At 34.0% G+C, this 25624-nt stretch overlaps 4 protein-coding genes across 4 annotated transcripts; 3 read left to right on the forward strand and 1 right to left on the reverse strand.

Moving 5' to 3' along the window:
- The first annotated feature begins 723 nt into the window (after nucleotides 1–723).
- Nucleotides 724–2430, forward strand: LOC25495672 (ubiquitin carboxyl-terminal hydrolase 20). The gene has a single exon (XM_013595901.1). The coding sequence runs from the start codon at nucleotides 724–726 to the stop codon at nucleotides 2428–2430; it is 1707 nt and encodes a 568-aa protein (XP_013451355.1).
- Nucleotides 2431–6663: 4233 nt separating this feature from the next.
- On the forward strand, nucleotides 6664–8643 carry LOC25495673 (ubiquitin carboxyl-terminal hydrolase 20). Its single transcript, XM_013595902.3, has one exon. The coding sequence runs from the start codon at nucleotides 6664–6666 to the stop codon at nucleotides 8641–8643; it is 1980 nt and encodes a 659-aa protein (XP_013451356.3).
- Nucleotides 8644–11348: 2705 nt separating this feature from the next.
- LOC25495674 (ubiquitin carboxyl-terminal hydrolase 20) lies at nucleotides 11349–13388 on the forward strand. Its single transcript, XM_013595903.2, has one exon. It carries the CDS (start codon nucleotides 11349–11351, stop codon nucleotides 13386–13388), a length of 2040 nt encoding a protein of 679 aa, XP_013451357.2.
- Nucleotides 13389–14150: 762 nt separating this feature from the next.
- On the reverse strand, nucleotides 14151–23208 carry LOC25495675 (peptidyl serine alpha-galactosyltransferase). The gene is made up of 8 exons (XM_024785612.2): nucleotides 22640–23208; nucleotides 19883–20053; nucleotides 19017–19260; nucleotides 18696–18896; nucleotides 18064–18542; nucleotides 17307–17471; nucleotides 16705–16948; nucleotides 14151–15307 (listed from the first exon to the last, which is right to left on the reverse strand). The coding sequence occupies exons 1-8, from the start codon at nucleotides 22930–22932 to the stop codon at nucleotides 14618–14620; spliced, it is 2487 nt and encodes an 828-aa protein (XP_024641380.1). The 5' UTR covers nucleotides 22933–23208; the 3' UTR covers nucleotides 14151–14617.
- Between the last annotated feature and the right edge of the window lie 2416 nt (nucleotides 23209–25624).

Consider the following 25624-nt stretch of genomic DNA (forward strand, 5'->3'; position numbering starts at 1 on the left):
GAAAAACATATTTGTCTTCAAAAAATAAATTTTAAATTTTTTAAATATTAAATACACAATTGAGTTCAAGTGATTAATAAACTTTACCATAGATAATTTGTTTAAAAGAATTTGAATTTGAATTTTAGGTGGATCAATTCTTAGTGAGACTTTATTTATCTTGACCAAACTTTAAATTATTATAACAACTCTCTAAAAAACAGGAGAATTAACACAAAAAATTATATTTCTTACATTTTTTTTAAGAGCACAAATTATCTTTTGCCAATTTGGTATCACATGAAAGAGAAAGCATGCCGAGATTTTTTATTTCTGTAACAAAATAAAATCGATTTTTTTTACTATAGGTAGGGTTAAGCCCAAGCCTACCATAATCCATGAGAGATCGCAGAAATAAATAGAAAGCGTGCGATGCAATTTACAGTTGAGATTCTTATTTCGGTGCAAAATTCTTTCTGAGTTTTGAACTTTTTCATCTTTCCCTCTTCTTTAAAACATACCAAAACCCTAATTCCCTTTCTTCTCTTGTTGTTTAAACAAAACCTATCAAATTTTTCACTCAATAAATTCATCTCTTCAAAACCCTAACCCTAACCTTCCGATTCTTTGAACTAAATCTTCTAAAACCTATCAAAACCTCTTCGAAACCCTAACCTTCTCATTCTTTTTCATCAAAAGGATACTTCCTTTCAATTATCTCCTTTGAAACCGTTAACAGAGGAGATGATTAACGGAGGTGATCAGCCGGAGGGGTTGAATCTTGATGAGTGTCGGCCAAGTATTTCATCGCCGGTAGGATGGATACCGGCTGGACTTGCCAACCTTGGTAACACATGCTTTCTCAATTCGATCATGCAATGCTTCATTCATACGGTGCCTCTAGTCGAAGGTCTTTTTACGTGCAGCCATGCTTCTAATGATGGTCACAATGGATACTGTGTTATCTGCTCTTTCCACTACCAGATGCAACTTTCCTTGCGTTATACTGGAAGAGTTATCTCCCCTAAGATCATTGTGGAAAATTTGAATCATTTTTCTTCGATGTTTCGAAGATATCAACAAGAGGATGCCCATGAGTTTATGCAATGTGTATTGGATAAACTTGATTCATGTTTTTTAGATTTGAAGAAGAATGATCCAAAATTTGAGGGCGATAATATCGTAAAGAAAGTTTTTGGAGGCAGTTTGGTTAGCAGGCTTCGGTGTTGCAACTGTGGTCGCTCTTCTGACACTAATGAACCATTGATTGATTTGAGTCTAGAAATAGAAAATGTAGAAACTCTTTCAAGTGCTTTAGATTCTTTCACTACGGTGGAAGATATTGATGCGAAGTTTAAATGCGAGGGCTGCAACGAAGAAGTTTCTATGGAGAAACAGCTTATGTTGGATCAGACACCTTCGATTGCTGCCTTCCACTTGAAGAGGTTTAAGACAGATGGGGTTTTTGTTGAAAAGATTGACAAGCATATCGATTTCCAGTTGCAATTGGACATGCAGCCTTACACCATTTCGAATGATGCATCGTCTAAATACTATCTATATGCAGTTGTTGTCCATACTGGAATTTCATCTACTTCAGGGCATTATTTCTGCTTCGTTCGCACTGCTCCGGGTACGTGGCATAAATTGGATGACTCAATGGTTACTAAGGTTTCTGAAGAGACTGTGCTGTCTCAGGAAGCATACATATTGTTTTATGCTCGACAAGGTACACCGTGGTTTTCAAATTTTGCAGAATCTACAATTCCAAGCTTGAATCTGAGTCGGATGAATACGTCCCCCAAGTCTGTTTTAAACGAAAATATTGAAAGGAGCAGGGCTGGTGAATCCGGAGAATTTTTTGAGAGGAAGTTTGAGTATTCTTGTCCACAAAGCCGCAAGTTTATTGATACTTTTCCTCATCGCGAACAACTTCCTTTTGGGTCATCAAATCAGAAAACTCTTAATCAGAAAGTCCGCGTGCAGCATTGGAATTCTACCAATTTGGCTTCTATTGCAAAGCTTAGTGGAAGTTCATATGTTAAGAATGTTGCTCCTGATAGAAACGAACGCAGTTTGGAAGTTTATGATTTCACAGAGAATGATGATTTCAATCCTTTAACTCCTTCCAACTCTCCTCCTTTCCAGATTTCACGCGATCATTTGAAGACAGAGAAGCAAAGGAGTAGCAGTAAAAGATCATCATACAAGTCAAATGACAATCCTGAAAATAAAGCTGCCATTTCTTATGTGAAGAATATGCATGGTTCAAGGAGAGATGCATTTTTGAACATAATTAACAAGAGACAAAAGATTGATTCATCGCAGTCTAACAAAGGCAGCAACAGTGCTTCCAGGAAATCAAGCCACGCTTCTGTTGTCAGCTTGCTCCCTAGAAATCAAGCGATGCGTCTGTTGGCAGCTGGGAATTTCACAGCGAATAGTCTCTGACTTGACTTTAGGCATTTGGCTATGTACTTGATATTTTTGCTGTAAATACCTTTATATCACGCCATCGTTCCCGTTATGTCACTCTTTATAAACTCTGTCGAGGCTTCATCTTTAATCAACACGGGACTTGATTTTTCCAATATATCAAACTGTTACATTTAACTAATATGCATGTTCTTTTTAATATGATATTAGTATTACTTTGTAGGTACATCCTCTGAGACCGTCGAGGCATCCATCTTACAATTTCAATTTTAAGAACTAAAATGTGTCTGACTTTGTCTTTGTCTAACCATTTTGATTCTATGTCTAATTCCTTACATCATTGATGAAGTATGTTGGTAGAGTGAAACATAGAATCAGCAAAATGTATGAATTCTGGTAAAGTGAAATATGTTGTTTTTAACACTTTTTCTTAGTACAATGAAATTAATGACTTTTACCTATATTTTTCTATTGTGAATCTACTATGTACTTCAAGACATGGTAGAATTTACCTTACAAGGAAATTCATAATGAAATTAATCTCTTGATTGGGGAAAAATTCAATACTAAAGTCATTCACCTATTTTGAATTTTATGAATTGGCAAAACTGTCTAAAATTGTAAAATGTTATTCAAAATAATCTCTCTATTACCTTTCATCGTTAGAAATTATGATGACGTTAACCTTTCGTATCGAAATTACATGGAGTTCATTTCTCACATTCATGTTAAGTGACTATCAACTAATTTTTCTATGTAATTTTGATCTAGTTAGTGTCAAATTTAGAAAGAGCTAATTACTAGTAACAAATTTCAAAAACTAAATTAGTCTTCAGGGTGCTATTAGTATTATTGCTATTATCGGAGTATTTCAACTTTGAGCTTGAACGATTAGCAGACACACCATAAAATAAAAAATCAATTACTCCAATACGGTACAAATATGATAATAAGTTATATGAACAAGAAAACTGGTCTTTCATTTGCTTAAAGAATTTAATTTTGAGTCATCTGTTTGTTATATTTTTAAATTTTCTTATGACCGGGAGAATCGAACTTGAGAAATTAATGAGAAATATGGTTAAGACCTTCGAATCCTCCGATGCTCTTATATGGTAATTTGCACCCTCAATTCAATCAATGTTCATTTAGTTTAACGACATATTAACAAAGTAATTCTACTCAATCTTTTGACCTAGCTATAATTCTCTCTGCAAGTGCTAACCCCTTAATCTCTTCAGTGATGAATTCGAAATCTTTGGAGGTTTTAACAGTCCGTTAATCCCTAAATCATAACCTAATAATTGTCTATCTCTAACTTAATTACTTAGGTTAAACATATTTCCTAGATCAGATTCAAAAGCCATGCATGGCTAGTGGTCATTCAAGTTCTATAAGATAAATTTACACATTCAAGATGCTAGTGCTAGTAGTTAATCATAAACATACATATGTCATTAAACACAAGGAAATATGAATTAAACTAGACTTTCATTGATATTCAAGGGAGTTCATACAAATTAGGTATTCATGGAATTACATCAGATTCATCTAAGTCTCAACCACAAGGAGATTAGTTACTCATAGATAAAGTACAAGATAGCTAATGCAAAAGTAAAGATTCATACATGTATTGGATAACTGACTATGTGTTTTGATGGTCTCCCACCAGATTTGCAAAGCATCAACTCTAAAATATGTGTTTTCTCTCTAAAATCTCCAACAATTCTTCAGAAAATGCGTTTTTCTTATATAGACCTAGTAAAAATCGGCCACCGAAATGCTAAAATCGGCCCTCGAAATCCTCAGAAATTCAAATTTCATGGTCTCGCTCCTGCTAAATCGGCGCCCGATAACTCCCAGAATTACAATTAGTTTGACATAAAAATGCATAAAAAATAACTACGAAAAGAGATGACAAAGTGTCATCAATAACCCTCATTAGTTTACCATTCTTGTGATTCACATCACTTTTAAAACTGATATGAATCACAAGAATGGTAAACTAATGAGGGTTGAGTTATTTTTTTGTAAAATATCTTGTCCCGCGCTCTTACAACCACCACAATTCCACACTGCAATCTTGACTTCCTCCTTATAAAAAGGTTAAGTTATTTTTTTTAAGGAAAAAAAAGGTTTAGTTAAATACATCATTTCAGCTATGCCGATATATATTACTTTGAAATTTAAATCATTCACTCCTGGCCTGATAATATAAACATCTCATTTGTTCGTTTTAAAAATGTCAATTTCTATCCACTAAATTAGTTGAAGAAAAAAAACAAGGTGATATTTGTTATAAGAGATTTTTCTAACCTATGCAAAATTGCATGGACTAAGATGCAATAAATGTGTCACTTTGATCAATATATATGTTGTCTCATTAATTAACTTGTTCTTGAAAAACAATTTCATTATCTCTTCTATTAACAATTCTATTTATTTTTTGTAAAATGTTTTTTCTCTTCTAACAGAAAAAAATATACTTTATATTATAGTGGTAAAAATATATTCTTGATATATAGACTGAAATTCCATCATCCAGCCATTAATTTGATCCGATATTTTTTTTTTTAAAATTAATAATATGAGATTGCGGAAAAAGATATTCTTAAAAAAACTTAATAATACGAAATTTCTTTTATTATTATTATTGTTGTTGATGTATGAGATTCCGTTTATATGTTTGATCCTATATCAAATACTGAAAAAATGTACTTAATTAGATTATTTGTCAATTTTTGTTTTGATAAATTGCTTTTTAAGAGTCCTGTGAGCTTAGCTCAGTTGACAGGGACATTGCATAATTTATGCAGGGGTCAGGGTTCAAATCCCGGATACCTCGCTTCTCCACATTTAATTGTATATGTGAGCTCTAGCCACTAGGCTACTAAACCAAAAATAAAAATAAAAACTTTCTTTTTAAGAAAAAAAATTGTTTTTTAATAAAAATTGTTGTTTTTTTCTTAACTATTTATGTTCATTATTATATTGATGTATCAAATTTTATTTATTTATGTTGACTAATTAAATAGGAGTAACATTGACGCTATAATTATATTTCATTTAGGAAGCACAAGCAAAAAGACGAGAACTTATGTGTGTGTCTTTTCGCTCTTTTTTTTTTGAACTAACGTTTGAAAATTATAAACGATGATTTTTTATGATATTTTATTTTGATTAAAACAAAAAATATAAATGTCTGCTGCTTTCAAATTATAACAAACCAAACTAACCATGATTATCTGTTTCAATGACACCAATAATATAACAAAAAATAATAATTTAATTCATTTTTTAAGGACACCAACAACAATCTTTTCTAAAATATTTTGCGTCCTAATCTTTTTTTTAGAGGATTTAAAATTCAATCTTTAACATTATTTTTTGCCCGCGTTTGTTACATTTGATTTAATATTTAAATTTATTCTTATCTATTTATTACATGTGTATTTGTATTGAAAATTATATTAAGGATATTTTCTGAAAGAAAAATTCAGCCCAAAAATGATGAAAGAGGTATTTTTCTTTATATTTATTATAGATTATAGATATATAACATAGTTTTTTTTTTTTTTAAGGAAAAAATAGATTTTGCAAAAAATAAATACAATGGCTAGTACGAGAGAGAATCAATCTTCAAGAAAAGGTTAATTAATACTACCTCCGTCCCTAATTATAAGACTCTTTTGAGAATTTTTTTTGTCCATTTTTATAAGACCCCTTTTCTATTTCCAACTACATTAATTATTTCTTTACATACATGCCCCTATTTATTATACATCTTTTTCTTCAATCAACAATAAATAGAATGTTGAAAACATAAGCCAACCCTCTTTCTTAAAGGATAAAATTGTAAAAATAATAGTAATTACAAACATATTTAATACAAATATCCACTATTTTAATTCACGTTATTTTTTCAAAAGGGCCTTATAATTAGGGACGGAGGTAGTAATATAATTTTATTTGACGAAATTAATAAGCTAACTTATATTGACCTATAAGTAGTTAAGTAGGGTTTAGCCAAAGTATATCATTATTCATGAGGGATCACATACAGGAAAAAAAGAGAAAGCGTGCGATGTCATTTTCTTGAGATTTTTATATCGGTGCCAAATATTTTCATCTTTCCCTCTTCTTTTTTCATCTTCTCAAACCCTAATTTGTTTCAAAATTCTCACTCAAGAAACTCACCTTTTTGAAACCCTAACCTTCTCATTCTCTGAACTAAATCTTCTCTTTTTCATGGGTATTTTTCTTGCTAAACCCCTTCCAAAATCTTGTTCAATTTCACCATGTGGTAAACAAGAACAGCAAGAGAATCACATGAATTCACTGTCAAGGGTGTCTTTAATATCCGAAACCTTAGACACGGCTCAAACGGATACTTCATGGCAACCTTCCGTTAAATCCTCTACTCTGAAACAGTTAACAGAGGAGAGGATTAACAGAGGCGATCAGCCGGAGGCGTCTGATCTCGATGAGTGTCGGCCAAGTATTTCATCGCGGGTAGGATGGATACCGGCTGGACTTGCTAACCTTGGTAACACATGCTTTCTCAATTCAATCATGCAATGCTTCAATCATACAGTGCCTCTAGTCGAAGGTCTTTTTTCGTGCAGCCATGCTTGTAATGATGGTCACAATGGATATTGTGTTATCTGCGCTTTCCGCTACCAGATGCAACGTTCCTTGCGTTATACTGGAAGAGTTATCTCCCCTATGATCATTGTGGAAAATTTGAATCACTTTTCTTCGATGTTTCGAAGATATCAACAAGAGGATGCCCATGAGTTTATGCAATGTGTATTAGATAAACTTGATTTATGTTTTTTAGATTTGAAGAAGAATGATCCAAAATTTGAGGGCGATAATATCGTAAAGAAAGTTTTTGGAGGTAGTTTGGTTAGCAAGCTTCGGTGTTGTAACTGTGGCTGCACGTCTGACATTAATGAGCCATTGATTGATTTCAGTCTAGAAATAGAAAATGTAGATACTCTTTCAAGTGCTTTAGAATCTTTCACTATGGTGGAACACATTGACGCGAAGTTTAAATGCGAGGGCTGCAACGAAGAAGTGTCTATGGAGAAACAACTTATGTTGGATCAGACACCTTCGATTGCTGCCTTCCACTTGAAGAGGTTTAAGACAGATGGGGTTTTTGTTGAAAAGATTGACAAGCATATCGATTTCCAGTTGCAATTGGACATGCAGCCTTACACCATTTCGAATGATGCATCGTCTAAATACTATCTATATGCAGTTGTTGTCCATACTGGAATTTCATCTACTTCAGGGCATTATTTCTGCTTCGTTCGCACTGCTCCGGATACGTGGCATAAATTGGATGACTCAATGGTTACTAAGGTATCTGAAGAGACTGTGCTGTCTCAGGAAGCATACATATTGTTTTATGCTCGACAAGGTACACCGTGGTTTTCAAATTTTGCAGAATCTACAATTCCAAGCTTGAATCTGAGTCGGATGAATACGTCCCCCAAGTCTGTTTTAGACATAACTTATGGCCAGGATAAATCAATTTCAATTTTAGAGCGTGAAAATTTTGAAAGGAACGGGGCTGGTGAATCTGGAGAATCTTATGAGAAGAAGTTTGATTATTCTTGTCCACAAAGCCGCAAGTTTCTTGATATATTTCCTCGCCGTGAACAATTTCCTGTCCGGCCATCTAATCGGAAAACTCCTAATCAGAAAATCCGAGTGCAGCATTGGAATTCTACCAGCTTAGCCTATATTGCAAAGCGTTGTAGAAGTTCGTATGCTAAGAATGTTGCTTCTGATGGAAACAAACGCAGTTCGGAAATTTATGATTTCACAGAGAAGGATGATTTCAATCCTTTAACTACTTCCAACTCTCCTCCTTCTCAAACTCCGGATAAGAGGTTCCAGATTTCACGCGATCATACGAAGACAGAGAAGCAACGGAGTAGCAGTAAAAGATCTTCCTATTATAAGTCAAATGACAATCCTCAAAATAAAGCTGACATTGCATATCTTAAGAATATGAATGGTTCAAGAAGAGGTCGATTTTTGGACTTAATCGGTGCATCCCCAGAAAACAAGAGAAAGATGGATTCGTCGCAGTCTGACAAAGGCAGCGACAGTGCTCCCAAGAAATCAAGATGGAATTTTACTTTTAGTCTTAGCTTAACCATTTTGATTCTATGTCTAATTCTTTGCATCATTGATGAAATCTGTTGGAAGTAAGAATGAAACATAAAATCAGCAAAATGCATAAATTCAGATATGATGGTGAAAGATGCAACACCATATCACAATTATATTCATTTCAATTCTTACATCAACTTTAATTCACTGTGGACTAATATTTCTAAGAAATTTAGATCTTATTAGTGTCAAATTTGTTAGTAATTATAATTGCGTTATAATTACTAACAATTTCATCAACAAATTAGTCTTTAGTGTGTGCTATTAAACCATTAGCACACAGTCCTTAAAGAAAAACAGATTACTCCAATACGGTACAAATATCATAATAAGTTACATGAACAAGAAAGCTGGTGTCTCATTTGGTTAAAGAATTTAATTGAGTCCTTTGTTAGAACAAGAATGGTTCATACAAGTTCTCTGGGTTTTGATGATAACAAAGTATTGAAGAATAATTGAAATACTAATATATGTTCAAGTGTACAGGATTTACATATCATGTAGAAATGCTTATTATTTTAATATGCAACTTTGAAGACGTAGTCACGTCATTTGATTGTATTCAAAGTTGATTAAGTCGATGTGTCAATCTGATCCAAACTAGCACAATCTCTATCTTAAATAAATAACATAATATAACAATACTAAGAATTTTTTCTTTGAGAAAACTAAACTAGCTCATCGAAATTGGCATTGGGGAGAATCGAACTTGAGACCCTTAGAGAAAAACACTTCAAAGTCTCAAGTCAACAAGACCATATTAGCACCAGCAAAAAGGCTTTGTTGTCAAAAGCCAAAAAGGAAAAGTGTACAACATTTAAAAAAATGCGAAAGAAAAACTATTATTAAATAAAGCAACACTATCATTTTATAACCGTCTTCGATGAGATTTGAACTCCTTCTATTAAGGCATGTCAAACTCTTATCACTAAGCAGACACCTTTTCATGTTATACCTAATTCAAGCCACAATATTTTACATACAACCACCTAGCCACTTATGTTGACATTTTATTTCATGCATTCATCTTAATTTTCAGTATTTCTATTTTCATTGTAGTTGCATCTAAGGCTTTTAGGATTACTATAAATATGATCTCTTCCTTCATGTATCATCCTCAATGACAGCTGCGAAGCTAGCAATAAATTCACGAAGGGGCCAAATATATAGAAAACAGTACTTTTTAAGAATTAATTATTAAATTAACTTGAAAGATAAAAAACACAATAATTAATGGAACTTTGAGTTTTCTGTGTGTTTGGATGGAGGGTTTTGGAGGGGAAGGTTTCACTTTTCATTTTAAAATTACGAACACTATAAAATATTTTTTAAAAAGTTAAGGCAAAAGATCTATTCCACCCTCAAAACTCTACTTTGCGACCATTTTTTCTGCAATAAACAAACGCCGTTATTTCGGAAGACAAGATGTTGAAGACGACCAGTCAACAACCACATCAGCTGCCACTTGTCACTTCAAACAATTTACTTGCAAACACGTGTTAACAATCCACATCACCCTTGATCTGTCCAGTCAACACCATCGTTTCACATGTCCCTTTGTGCCACGTCAAATGCCCATTCACACAAAATTCTCAAAAATTATAGATTTCCCCAAGTCTTTTTGAAATACCAAATTTACCCTAATTTTTTTTGAAAGTTTACAATTTCCCCCAACTTTCGAATTCTGCAGAATTACCCTTGTAGTTTTTGAAATTGCCCCCCAATGTTTTTTTTTATATCTTTAAAAAAATATTTTTTATAATTCACACGTGTTAGCGCAGTAAAAAAAAATGACAAACGACATAGAGTGTCGTCTGAACGTTAGTATATCATGATAAAGTAATAATTTGTACTACATATAAAGAGAAGACATGATTTTGGACTGCATTTTCATTTTCAATTATACTCTTTAACAATTCTGCTTATAAGAATGATATCTTGTTTATGCTATTAAAAAAGATAAGAATTTATTTTTATGACAAAAATATGTAAGAATTTATATTATATTATACATATACTTTTAATCAAAATTTAAACTTCATAAAAATTATTATTCATAATTTATACACATTAGCGTAATAAAAAGAATAGACAGACAAGCGCGGAGTGTACGTCATATTGCTAATAATAATAACTTTTACGCTTAATATATTCACTAAAATATAAAATTATCTATTTTTTCTCATAAAACTAATTATCAATTTCTTATGTTTGTTTTTTATATTATAAATGTGTGTGTCATCTTATATGTTTGAATTTTTTTTAAGCAAACTTTTACATTTGGTATCCATGTTTAATTTATGGAAAAAGTTGTATAATTATGCTAATTTGTGCTCTAAAGACCCAAGTTAAAGAGAAAAAAAGAAAATGACACATAAATTTTGAATTGAAAAGATAAATTTAAAATATCAAATGCAGAAGTTGGTCTTTTTTCTTTTCCTAATTTTGTATCATGTCAATAGTCAGAAGCGTTGGTCTATTTTGTGCGATGCCAAATCTTTTAGATTTTCCCTCTTCTTTCAAAATCTGTGTTCAGTTTTGAACCTTTTTCATCTTTCCCTCTTCTTTTTCATCATCTCAAAACCCTAATTACCTTTCTTCTCTCATTATTTAAATAAAACCTATCAAAATTTTCACTTAAGAATTTCACCTCTTCGAAACCCTAACCTTCTCATTCTTTTTCTTTGTTTTTTTTTCTCTCTAAAACCATAATTTCATACTCTAATTCAAAGTTTCAAAACCCAATGTGTTGTTCATATTCACCACGCTGTGAACAAGAACAACAAAAGAATCACATGAATTCGCCGTCTACGGTGACTTCAATATCCGAAACCCTAGCCGCTTCTCAAACGGATACTTCGTCGCAAGCTTCCGTTCAATCCTCTCCTTTGAAACCTTTAACAGAGGAGAGGATTAATGGAGGTGATCATCCTGAGGCGTTGGATTTCGATGAGTGTCATCCAAGTATTTCATTGGTGAGTTCAATATCCGAAACCCTAGACGCTGCTCAAATGGACACTTCCTTGCTTGCTTCCATTCAATCCTCTCCTCTGAAACCGTTAATAGAGGAGAGGATTAACGAAGGTGATCAACTGGAGGCGTTGGATCTCGATGATTGTCGTCCAAGTATTTCCTCGCGGGTTTTACCCGTGCAGCCGGAAGGATGGATACCGGCTGGACTCGCCAACCTTGGTAACACATGCTTTCTCAATTCGATCATGCAATGCTTCACTCATACAGTGCCTCTAGTCGAAGGTCTTTTTTCGTGCAGCCATGCTTGTAATGATGGTCACAATGGATATTGTGTTATCTGCGCTTTCCGCTACCAGATGCAACGTTCCTTGCGTTATACTGGAAGAGTTATCTCCCCTATGATCATTGTGGAAAATTTGAATCACTTTTCTTCGATGTTTCGAAGATATCGGCAAGAGGATGCACATGAGTTTATGCAATGTGTATTGGATAAACTTGATTCATGTTTTTTAGAATTGAAGAAAAACGATCCAAAATTTGAGGGCGATAATATTGTAAAGAAAGTTTTTGGAGGCAGTTTGGTTAGCAGGCTTCGGTGTTGTAACTGTGGTCGATCTTCCGACACTAATGAGCCATCGATTGATTTGAGTCTAGAAATAGAAAATGCAGATACTCTTTCAAGTGCTTTAGATTCTTTCACAACGGTAGAAGATATTGATGCAAAGTTTAAATGTGAGGGCTGCAATGAAGAAGTTTCTATGGAGAAACAGCTTATGTTAGATCAGACACCTTCAATTGCTGCGTTCCATTTAAAGAGGTTTAAGACATATGGGATTTTTGTTGAAAAGATTGACAAGCATATCAATTTCCCGTTGGAGTTGGACATGCAGCCTTACACCATATCGAATGATGCATCGTCCAAATATGATCTGTATGCAGTAGTTGTGCATACTGGATTTTCATCTACTTCAGGGCATTATTTTAGCTTCGTTCGCACTGCTCCGGATACATGGCATAAGTTAGATGATTCAATGGTTACTATGGTATCTGAAGAGACTGTGCTGTCTCAGGAAGCATACATATTGTTTTATGCCCGACAAGGTACTCACTGGTTTTCAAATTTTGCGGAATCTACAATTCTGAGTCTGATGAATACGTCTCCCAAGTCTGTTTTAGACATCACTTATTGCCATGATAAATCATTTTCTATTGTGAATGAAAATATTAAAAGGAGCAGGATTGGTGAATCCAGAGAATTTTCTGAGAAGAAGTTTGAGTATTCTTCTCCACAAAGCCGCAAGTTTCCTGATACTTTTCCTCGTCGTGAACAATTTCCTTTCGGGTCATCAAATCAGAAAATCCGAGTGCGGCATTGGGAGTCTACCAGCTTGGCTTATATTTCAAAGCTTGGTGGAAGTTCATATGCTAAGAATGTTGCTTCTGATAGCAACAAACGCAGTTTAGAAGTTTATGATTTCACAGAGAACGACGATTTCAATCCTGTAACTCCTTCCAAGTCTCCCCCTTCTCAGACTCCGGATAAGGTTTTTCAGATTTCACGCGATCATTTGAAGACCAAGAAGCAAGGGAGTAGTAGTAGTAAAAGATCTTCATCATATCAGTCAAATGGCAATCATGAAAATAAAGCTGCCATTGCGTGTATTAAGAATATGCATAGTTCAAGGAGAGATGCATTTTTGAACATAATTGGTGATTCCCAGAAAAATAAGAGAAAAAAGATCGATTCATCGCAGTCTGACAAAGGCCGCAACAGTGCTCCCAAGAAATCAAGATGGAATTTTACTTTTTAGTGTTTGAGTTATGTACACTGAATAGTCTTTGTCTTTGCTTAACCATTTTGATTATGTTTCTAATTCTTTGCATCATTTATGAAATCTGTTGGATTTTCAAAACTTTGTACTGACACTTTTTCTTTGTTCAATGAAATTAATGATTTTAGTCTTGAATTTTTCACCTATAACTACTCCTTTTCTTCTATTGTGAATTCAAAAAAGTGACCAACATATCGTTTTAAGTGAGTTCTTTGGCTGACCAATTTTATAAGTGGTCTACTATGTACCGATACTTAGTTATTAGAAATTTCAACGAATTCAAAAATAAAACTCATGACATTTGTTATATGTATGGCTAAGACGGTGATTTGATTGGATGTTGGTTTAATACGAGCTACATATTTATTTTCCATAGTTTTAATCAAATTGATATCAGTTAAGTCATTATTTCAATCGTAAAAATAAAGAGGACCATACTATCAAGAGATTACGTCTTTCACGGTTGGAGTTTTAAATATTTTTTTAGCACTATTCTACGGTGGATCACCTATGAAGGTGGTCTATAGTATAATTTCCGAAAATTTTATACGAAAAAAAAAAATCCTTTTAAGCAGGTTGTGGAGTTCATTATAATACTTTTTCTATGTATAATTTTTTTATATATTTTTTGTATAGTTAATTTTGTAAGCAAGAGTATACATCAATTAGTTTTGTTGATTACTAATATCCATTGGAGAATGTGATTGACAGCATTTTTAAAATAAAAATAAAGAGAGAAAGAGAGAAATTATTATAACGTAATTAATACTAATGATCATTTTACAAATGTCTCCGATGAAATTTGAATTCCTTCTCTTAAGGTCAGGTCAAACTCTTATCACTGAGTTGACACCTCATGAAAGTATACAAGATTAAACTGTCGTAGTAACATCCAATTTGAGTTTGCAGGGGTAGGTTTCAGTATCTTGTTCTACACTGCTAAGACCTTATGATTTTTAGATACAAAATAATACAAGCAATCTCAAATTAAAGAAAAAGAAGATCCCTTCACAAATTTCTCAGTATTATCCAAACCTCAGAACTCTCAGACTGGCTTGCTTTGTAGAATGATTTCACACACATACTCACCCAAGAAACATGCTCTCTAAGTTCTAACCTTGTGTGATCCCTGCATGGCAGTCTTAAAATTCAGACGAATTCACCTTTACGCCGGGAGAATGAAAAGGAGCATCCGAGCATCACATTGTTTACAAATCAACATCACGGCCGTGCCGGTCGCGTCCATTGCTTTCCATAAATCCTGAATGCATGCTTCTTCTCCTTCTACTATGATGTTTCATCCTTGTTCCTCTTCTTCTATGACCCGAACACACCACAAAAATGACGACCAAAAAACCGAATCCAGAAAACGCCCATAAAAATACCACCCAAAACCTGAAAGAACTCGGTATCTCATCTTTCTGAACACTTGGCAATTCCTCTTTCTGAACACTTGCCAATTCCTCTGAATGGTTTGTCGCAACGCGATTGGTTACTGAATCAATAGTTCCATCGGTGTTGCCGATTTCCCTTGAAGTTCCACTTTCTTCTGTTTTCTCATCCCCTTTTGATATCAATATGGAATCAGCACTAGGACACTTTTTCTTGTGGTGAAGTTCAAGTGCTTCATTTAGGGTTTTTCCACATTCTATGCTGAGCATGTCTCGCCGTAAATTCTCCTTATTAGCTTGATCAAGAGTTGAGGGATCCGGTGGGTCTGGGAACTTGGCCCAGCATTTGTTGACCACGTCAACCACCCGCCAATCTGCTTTGTCGAAGCTCCAATTCCCAACACTGAATCGCAATCCATAATGAAAAACTCTATATTTGACGTTCGGTTCAGGAACATATCCCGGGTATATCAGTATCTCATTGCTTATTGTATGCTTCAGTTTCAACTGCATCAAATGAATAACATCACTGGTTATAGAATGAAAAAATTTCATGTAGCGTAACAATTTGTGAAAAGCAAAGGAAGTAACTACACTAATATTTGATGCATGAACACTGCAAAGTTCTTCCCTGTGCAGAAGTAATATTTAATGATAAAAAAATAAGGGTAAAAATTGTTGAATTCCAAACACTAGGTTATGATGCTCTAATAGTATACTATGTTAAGTATCAACAATACCTAAACGCTATTGCTCCTCGGAGATCTTCTCTGGACACAGACTCAGCAAATCTAAAGTGTCAGTCATAGCCTCTAAAACAAACACCCCATTAGCCTCTCAAGTAAGTAGCGCTGGTCACATGAGAGATTTTCACAGGAGCCATAGCCTATACAGGCAAGCGAAAGACGTAAACCACCAGCTATAACAGGTTGAATTTCAGAAGGAAAATTCCACCAAATGTCTTTGCCACCCTCAAGGCTTGCGAACATCCTCACCTCATAAACTGCCAATCAAGGATAGTTTTGGTAAAATGGCTGGTATCAGCTGAAACACGGGCAAACTAACCGGTAGTATTACCAGCATTGCAATATGAAGGAACCTTCTGCGTCCGTAACATGATATCGCGACTAGAAGGAATGGTAGTATTGCCAAAACCAGTTAGATAATGTGCAATCAACGGTGGAACCTCTAAGTGCAATGATTTAACCTGATGCATGAAAGATAACTCAGAATCGGTGACCATTAATCCGTTCTTAATAAGGAGATAGAAGAACCTCCAGTAACAAGCCACTGCACAATAATACCCGAAGGCACAATCAGGTAATCTCATAGAATAGTCAGGCACAGTAGGATGTTAAGGTGGAGTAGCAGACAGAGATAATGTCAGTTAAAGCTTCACAACCCGGATGAAGATAATGGACACCTGGGCAGGGTTGCAGCGTTACCCCTGTGAAAATCTCTCACGCAACCAGCGCTACTTGAACCTCTCTATTTAATAATTCCAATTTACGATTATGATCATTTTGTTACTCTTTTCCCTCCACACATCAGTCAATTGAGCACATTTAAAACAAACAAATGAACCGAACTCATGGCTTAATTTTCTATGTAGCAAAATATCTAACCAGCACAATGTTATATACAGAGAGCTTCTTGCTGGTAAGACAGAGTTCAAATACACAGTGATAAACATATTAGGGTATGTTTGGATTGAGGATTTTGAAAGGAGAGGGAGGAGAGGGCTTATTTTTCTTTTCTATATTAAGGAAGCTATAGAATGTTTCTAAATCTTAAGGAGCAAGGTCTCAAACTGAAAAGGTAATATCGCTAACATTACGACATTGATAATCATATGAACAGGTGTGTCAAGTATGCATGAAGATATGAATGTAACAACAAAATACCTCAGCCGCACCAAATGAGTACCCATACATCTCACTGATCCACCCTGATTCATATATGTCTCCTGTTATATTTCTTGCATAATGAGCTCTATCAGCTCGAACCTCCTCTGTTTTATGCAGCCATAGCATAGCGAATTTCCGGAGATCATCTATATGCATAATGATTACACCACCAACTTTGTCGCAAGCCTCAGGATGGCTAGTGTGTAATTTTGCAAGTTCATTGTCACAACCAATAAGGTAGCTGGCATGCAAAAATCATTAAAATACAAATCAGTTATCCAGTTGAAAATGAACGATAAAACAACGTCAAAATAGAGACCTGTATGTTCGCAACCATGATAAATGCAGTCAACAGCACTGCATTTAAATCAGTGTTGTCAATCGCGGATAGCGTAATATAGTAGTTTGCTTAAATTATGCTACGCAACAATGCTATAGAGTTGCTATAGTTATTTGACAACCTTTTATACTAAGTAGCGATTTGTTCAAATTCCGCCACATTATAAGGTTATGGCACCACTGTAGCAATTATTTAACAACACTGGTTTAAATTAACATTAACAGGCCTCATAAACATCAACCCAGGTCAGTAGGCTTACTCGTAAGGAGTTGAAACAGGATGTCCACGAGAAGCTTTGAATTCCCACGGTGTGATTGGTCCTCTCATGATCATATCAGCATCAAGAATCACTATGTATTCAGCATCAACATTTACATGATTAAGCCAATGAAGAACTGCAGCTGGTTTATTAATTGCTGGGTACCTAAAATGAAGCAGAAGAACTATCAATTTTTTCGGCAAAAAGTCTAAATGGTTAAATTATTCAGCCACATGAACAGAAGAACTTATCATGCGAAATTATCATACAATTTCCCACCCCGGGAAGCACAAACTAACATGGGAAATAGTACAATTTAACATAGTAATTAATCATGAGAATTAACTTTAAGTTAGATTTTTTCCAAAATTAGCTTTAGATATCTACAAAAGAATAATGATGCTACAAAATTTAAGGTCTGTTTGTTACAGATAAGAAAAAAATGATTTAGAGGTTTTAAAGAAAACCAGAAACTATTATTGTTTGTTTACCATAATGAAAATCATTTTCTTAAGAAAAGGTCATCTATCGAAAATGATTTTTAAGAGAAGTTATTAAAAAAAGCTTCATGTTTTAAGCAGTTTTTAGATTGTTTTTCTTTCAGATTTTTATTCTGTGAAAAGTGGTAACAAAAGAATGAAAAACTCGGTAATTGTTTTAAGTCCCAACATCCATGCATAAATGACGAGCAACAAAAATGAAAAACTTAAATCACACTAATGAAAATTGAAATACTCCAACTTAGAAAAATAATTACCAATCTCCTGTTAACGGATGCCGACTCATTGAGGGAACATAATGTGTAGGAGCCAGATCTTGGCCTTTATACTTCCTTAAATCCTCGTCATTGCAGCTCAGTAACCTCGTAATATTTCCAGGCTGTCCACTCAAATGAAAACTGTGCATAAGTCCTACAGTTTGCCAATCAAAGTATGGCGTGCATTCCGTGGAGAAAACTGTATGGATTTTGGGATGTGGCTTTCGATCATCACGATCAACGGGTGTTTCGACAACTTCTTCATCCATCATTTTTAAAGTAGCAGGATTCACATATGTTGGCTTAGTTAGTTCGGCAAAAGATTTGCTTTTTAAAAAGCTCAAGTATTTTGACCATGCTGGCTTAGGGCAACCATTCGCTCCGTGCTGTAATAGAAGACCTTCATTTATAATGTTTATGCACTCTATGCTAATAAATAGTCCTCGCCTTCGGTTAGCGTCAAGTTCCAACTGTAATACCTGCAATAAAATGATTTCCATCATCAGCGAAACTTAGAAAATCCTGATGCCATATTTCTGTGCATACATTCAGTATACATAGACCATAAAATGGCGAAATTTTTCTAAAACAACACACGAGTTTCGTGCTACAAGTATACTTGGCGTACAAACCTCTTTGGGATAAGGAGGTTCTGGAAAGAGCCGGTTGCATTCATAAACAATTCCATCATCATGGTGAGCGAGTTTATTAAATGACCAATTCCCTACACTAAATGGCAGCCCGTAGTGAAGAAGAACCGGTTCAATTCCCTCACGAGGGACATAACCTGGATAGAGCATCAAGTTATCATTGATCTTGTGCCGAAGTCCTATCTGTGAACAAAAAGGAAGCAAAAGGGGAGGGCAGAAAGAAGAAGAAAAGAAACAACAATTAGTGAAAGCTGAATAGTTAATCACAATAATGAACGTACTAATTTAAGGTATTTTACTCACTTCTGCAGCACCAAAAGAGTATCCGTACATCTCACTGATCCATCCTTTCCCATAGATGTCTCCAGTTATGTTTGTTGCCCAGTGTTCCTTATCTTCCCGTACTTCTTCTGTTTTAGACAGCCACAAGGGGGCGAATCGTCGCAGGTCACTGATATGAAAGGCCAATAGCCCGCCAACTTTGTCACACAGATCTGGATTTTTCGTGTGGAGTTTAGCCAATATATTGTCACAGCCTTTTAAGTACCTGAAGAAAAATATTTGGTATATAACTAGTTCCAATCATGAACAAGAAAATGAAAAATTGAACATTAAATACAAGACAAATATATATACTATAAGAGATTTAATTCAGTTTCATAATTTCATAGTAGCAATCTTCTAGTTTGCATTTTAACAAAACCCTATTCTCTAATTCATAATATTTTAAGAATCAAACTTTTTTCCATATTGCTATAATTTGTTTATTGCCAATGTAAGCGAAGCTGTACGCCTGTAACAGTCCATTAGCATCCTTCATAAAATAATTCCGCAACATCAGTGTTCCTGTTTGGATTGTCTTATTTGAATTTATCTACTGACATAAGCACTTTTGGGACTGATTGAAGGAGTTTACAGAAACAGCTTATGACATGTCTATAAGTTGTTTTCAGCTTATTTCCATAAGCTCTCCAAAATAGCATGAAGACAATTTATAGCTTATATGAAAAGAGTTTGACTTTATTTTATCTTTTGGTATATAAGTAACTTACACGTAAGCTTTTACATCGTTATGCTAGAAGTGTTAAATTAAGTTGGTTATCCAATATGGCCTCTTTTACTTTTTATCACTACTAGGAGTAAAAAAAAAAAGTGAAATGAGTGAATACCCATAGTATGCTGCAACAGGTTTTCCTTTCTCTGCACCAAGTTCCCAAGGTAAAATTGGGCCACGGATAATCATGTCTGCATCTAGAATGAGAACCCAATCAACATTTTTTGCATCCTTGCTATGTTTAAGCCAGTGTACTACCCCGGCAGGTTTGTTTATGGCAGGGTACCTGCATAGAGGGCAAAAATTTATTTCTCATTTTGCAATCTCGGGAAAATGATTCTGCGTTATATACAATTTTTTTGGTAACGAAGCATCATATTTGCTAAAAGGACATGCTAAGCGGTGATATGGGAGAGGACAACAACTTAAATGATTCCAAAATACTAACAGAAATATTTTCAATATGAAGCAAGAGCAGCAAAATTGGCAACTGCAATCTTCTTGTCAACGTCAAAATTCATAAGTACTCAGAGAAGTAGAAGATACAACAACCAGCATGCAGAGATTTCAGCAAACAATCATATTGTTTTCAAGAAAAAGAGATGAGACCTATGAATTGCTACACAAACAAAAACACCAGATACGACACCGACACTCACATGTAGACACGGGTAATAATTTGCGAAAATGGAAGTGAATGAGTGTAACTACACGTGTTAGTGTCGTACAAGCCATCAACCTAAACTATCAGTGTTACATAGGATGAGACACAAATGATGGAATCTTTGTTTCTTAATTACAGCGGAGAATATTAAATATACAGGAACCATAATTTAAATACAAGTATTTGTAGCTACCTTATTGATCGTAATTACATAGAATCAGGGCATAAGTACCCTATTTACATTATATTTAACAATTGAAACATACAAATCAAGAGCAAAATTCACAGAAATCATTTCACTACTACAGCAACTAACAAGGCCATATTTGCACATACAGTTTATAGAAATAACAAACACTGACCCGAAGCATGCCTAAGAACAACGACAGCAGCGGCTACTGTATATAGCAACACTCAAAAACCAAACTACCAAAGTCAACCACATTAACATCATTTAACAATTAACTACACAAACCAATCTACATTTCACAATCCGAACTTAAAAACATTCCTAAAATAGAAAAATAAAAATCCACTTTCAACACTAATAACCATAATAACTATTAGTATCAGTATCAGCATCTATGAAGCACTAACACAGACACGTAGACGCTGATAATGATTGAGAAAATAGAAGTGATTGAATGAAACCACATAGGCTGGTTTCAAGGATTCACAGTTTCCCTATTTATCGTAATTACATAGAATCAGCACATATTACCCTATGTACAGTATATTTAGCCATTGAAACACATAAATCTAGTGCAAAATAATTCAACGAAATAATTTCACTACCACAGCAATCCACAACATATGCGCATAGATTCAAGTGATAACAAACACTAACCCCAAAGCATGCCTAAGCAGAACAACACATCAAGTGGGCTTAAAGAATATGCCAATAACCAACATTTTTTCGGATAAGCAAATGTTAGTGGGTTATGTTAGTTTCCAGGATGTGAACCCTGGATATCCTGGTTAGTACTTCTTCGGTGTCCCTCAGCTTACCAACCACCAAGCTGCCTGCTTGGGACAATATAAAGTCAACCACGTTATCACTACACATTTAACCTCCAAAACTAATCTACCGAAGTCAACGACATTAACATCACTTCACATTTCACCATACAAACTAATCTACAATTCACAACCCAAATTAAAAACATTCCTAAAAACACAACAAAAAAAGTTCACTTTCAACAATAATTATTATTAGTATTAGTATTAACATCTAATAAACACTGATACATACATGGACGTCAGATAGAACACTGACTCATATATGGACATTAGATACAACACTGGCACATAGACACCAATAATAACAAACAAAAAAGTACAGGTGAATGTGCATAAATCACACATGCCGGACACACCTTCAATCTGAAGAATATAAAGTCAACCACATTAATTTTGGACACACCTTCAATTGTAAATGCGTATCTTTTATCAGTTGAAGACAATATCATGGAGAATATAAAGTCAACCGCATTAAAATTACTTCACATTTAACCACACAAACCAATCTACCAAAGTCAACCGCATTAACAACGCTTTGCATTTTACCACACAAACCAATTTACCAAATTCACATTAACATCACTTAAAATTTAACCACTGACACGTGTATGGACACTAGATACAACACTGACAACTGGACGCCGATAATAACAAACAAAAAAGATATAATTGATTGAGCAGTCTGACACACATTCAATCTGAAGTGACTATACTAAAAAAATTTGCATTTGAACAAGGTTTTTAGCAGTTACCAGTTCTAGGGTGTCCCACTCATAGAAGGAACTTCAAAAGTAGGTGCCAAATATCACATTAACACAAACCAATCTACCAAAGTCAATCACATTAAAATTAACATCACTTCACATTTAACCACCCAAACCAATCTACGAAAGTCAACCACATTAATATCACTTTACATATAACCACACAAACCAATCTACATTTCACAATCCAAATTCAAAAACATTCCTAAAAAATCAAAACAAAAAACACAATTTCAACACTAATAACAAACTATTAGTATTAGCATCAACATCTACGAAACGACACAAACATAGACACCAGACACAACACTGACACCTAGACACAGATAATAAATGAACAAAACAAAAGTGATTGAGTGTAACTACACTTGTCAGACACCGAACATGTTTTCAATCTAAATTATCATAAGTATTAATATCTTACCAATCACCAGTTTTGGGATGTCTACTCATAGAAGGAACTTGAAAAGTAGGAGCCAAATGCATCCCTTTATAATTCTTCTTCTCTTCATCAGTACAACTAAGAAGCCTTGTAATAGGACCAGGTTGTTTAGCTTTCCTATAACTATTCATCAAACCAACAGTTTGCCAATCAAAGTAATTCTGACATTCAACAGAAAACAGTGTGTGTACCTTCCATGATACCTTCTTTGCCCCTTTTGTGACATCAATATGACCCATCATTATTATCATCATCAAAATCCAAACTTTTTTCATTGTAGCTTGATTTCAAGGTTAGATATGAAATGGGTTGGATTCAAATGTGAGAAGTTTGGTTCTTGTGTGTTTGATCTACATCGACATGCATATGAAGTTTTTGTGTTGTTAAGTCAATATTTGGGGGGTTTTGTGAAATTAATAATTAATGATATATAGTTATATTAAATGAAATAATAATGATGAATATGAAGTTTAATAATTTAATGATTGAAATTACTATGATCTGAATCTGGAAAGTGGAAGTGTAGTTGGTAATGGTAGTGTCGTGTATTTGTATTATTCGTGTTTCATCTTCAACGCTTTGAAATATTTTAATTTAATTTTTCTGTGTATTAATTAATCCACGATTTTCTTACCTGATAATTTGGAATTCGGCAAAAAATAAATAGTTATATTTTGTTTTGGTGTAAAATATATTGTACAATATTCTTTCCATAGTTGTAGATTGTTTTTCTATTGTTGTGGATTAATTCTATTTTAACGAGATTTAACTATTTTTTTAATTGATAATTTAAATAAAAATAATAAACTTGATAAAATAATTTATATGAAGGAGTTAAATTGGAAATGAATTCTACCAAAAAAAAAAAAAAAATGGAAATGAATAATTCAACTTAAAATGGTGTATTCTTTTCACAGGTGTAGGAACGAACCTAACTATCATTCTTACAAACAACAAATTAAAACATGACACGTCATTGTTTTTTTTTCTTTTAACCATGATTGGTGGTGGTGAATACTAACTGCAAATAATGGTTGAGAGAGAGGAGGAGCAATTATTTTTTATTTCTTAAATTATTTCCTAATTATTTTTTAAAAAAACAATGACGTGTCATGTTTTAATTTGTTGTTTGTAAGAATGATATGTTAGGTTCATTCCTACACAAGAATTTCTATTCTTTTCATATATTGTTCAATATTGTTACTATTGATTTTTTTTGAAGGAGTTTCTATTGTTGTTGATTGTTATTCCTTTTGTTGTGAATTGTTTATATTTTAATGGATTTTACTTCAATATAGTATTTATTTTTGTTGGTAGAACCTCTATCGAATTTCTGCCATAATGATTCAGCATCCTCATATTTGTAAAAGGGTCACATTGTGGATAACTTAAGAATTTGGATGGTTGTTCTTTTGATATTGTTTACATGTTATGTAATTTAATCAAGAGACAATATGATCCCTAACTATAACCGAAAAGAGATAAGTTTATATATGATCTAAATCCATAGGTTGTATCTTCTTACTCATTTACGTGAACATCTCCATTTAAGCATTTTATAATTTGTAATTTTGTCAAAATTAAAAAAAAAAAGTTTTATATCTTTTAAAGTAAAATAATTTGATTCATTCAAAAGCAAAAATAATACAATTGATATCAAGAGTCGAGACATTGCTCACACCCATATTTTGAAATCTGGACTAACGATGAAGATAGCCATATACATCCTAATGATAAATATATAAAGTTCGGAAAGCAAATAGACGATAATACTCCAAAAACAAAATCCTAACAACCAAACTAATTTCTTTCACCTATGGTTGAAGATCACAAACTTGTGAGATCCATAGTCTTTGATGTTATCCAGCTCCAGGAAAAAAAATTGTGTTGTTGTTCACTCATATTGACTATAATTGGTCTCTGGGATGACCAATATAACCATATGTTGAAAAGTCATATGTGAGGTTGGGAGGATGTTGAAATTCATGATAGTCGCCATGAATTCCTTACTCACGATAAAGTAACGATAAGATGAATCCTTCAATGGCGTATCAACAAACACATGACATGCTGACTTGGAATAAACCAGCAATAACAGAAAGCAAACAAATAATAAATAAAACAACAAATAACCAAAAACATGAAGCCAACACAAACTCTAAAAATAATGATGAGGAATCCCAAATAAAACTTTTCCATGGTGGCTTTCGAGGAGAGCGTTTAGGGATAAATTCAGTAGTTAATTCGTGACCCCGGGGTGGTTTAGGGTGTGGGCGCACAACCGATGAAGAAATTCATACCAATCCTATCATAGAACTTATAGTGGGAGACAAAAGGAGCAGAGACTTCCAGGTAGAAAGTAGACATCACTTGGCAATGCCACAAGACCGTGGGTTTGATGTTATCAATTTGAGATTTTGATATGTGCTTGTTGATGTGACTTTATGAGGATGGATCCAACAAAGGCGAAGAACTTCAATGACAGAAGAGTAAAGGGTCGTCGTGGTGGTTGTATGTAGAAAATTAAAGAAGTGCTTTGGCCATGAGAATGGACAACGGTTAACGAGGGGTGAAACGAAAACATGGGTGACGACACATTCGGAAGGATTAGTTAACGAGATTTGGGCTTCACACTTCCTTTGAAACAAGCACAAATTGACATAGGGGGAGGAAACAACACGACCATGGTGACACAAAATTCATGTCGATTGAGGAAATTTGACACCGAACTTAAGAGAACGAAAGCTATGAAAAAAGAACACCTTAAGGAAGAAGATCCAAACAAATCAATCACACGGGCGAACATGAGAACACCAACAAGGAAAAATTGAGGGCATATACACTGATTGCTATACTAGAGCTAAACCCTAGAAGAGCGGCACACTGATGTTTCCGCATCAAAACTATTATACTTTATTAGGATAAAATTATTTTACACATATTTATAATGATATATTATCTCGTTAA

This window comes from Medicago truncatula, chromosome 6, assembly GCF_003473485.1.
Source record: "Medicago truncatula cultivar Jemalong A17 chromosome 6, MtrunA17r5.0-ANR, whole genome shotgun sequence".
In the NCBI taxonomy this organism is placed as follows: Eukaryota; Viridiplantae; Streptophyta; class Magnoliopsida; order Fabales; family Fabaceae; genus Medicago; species Medicago truncatula.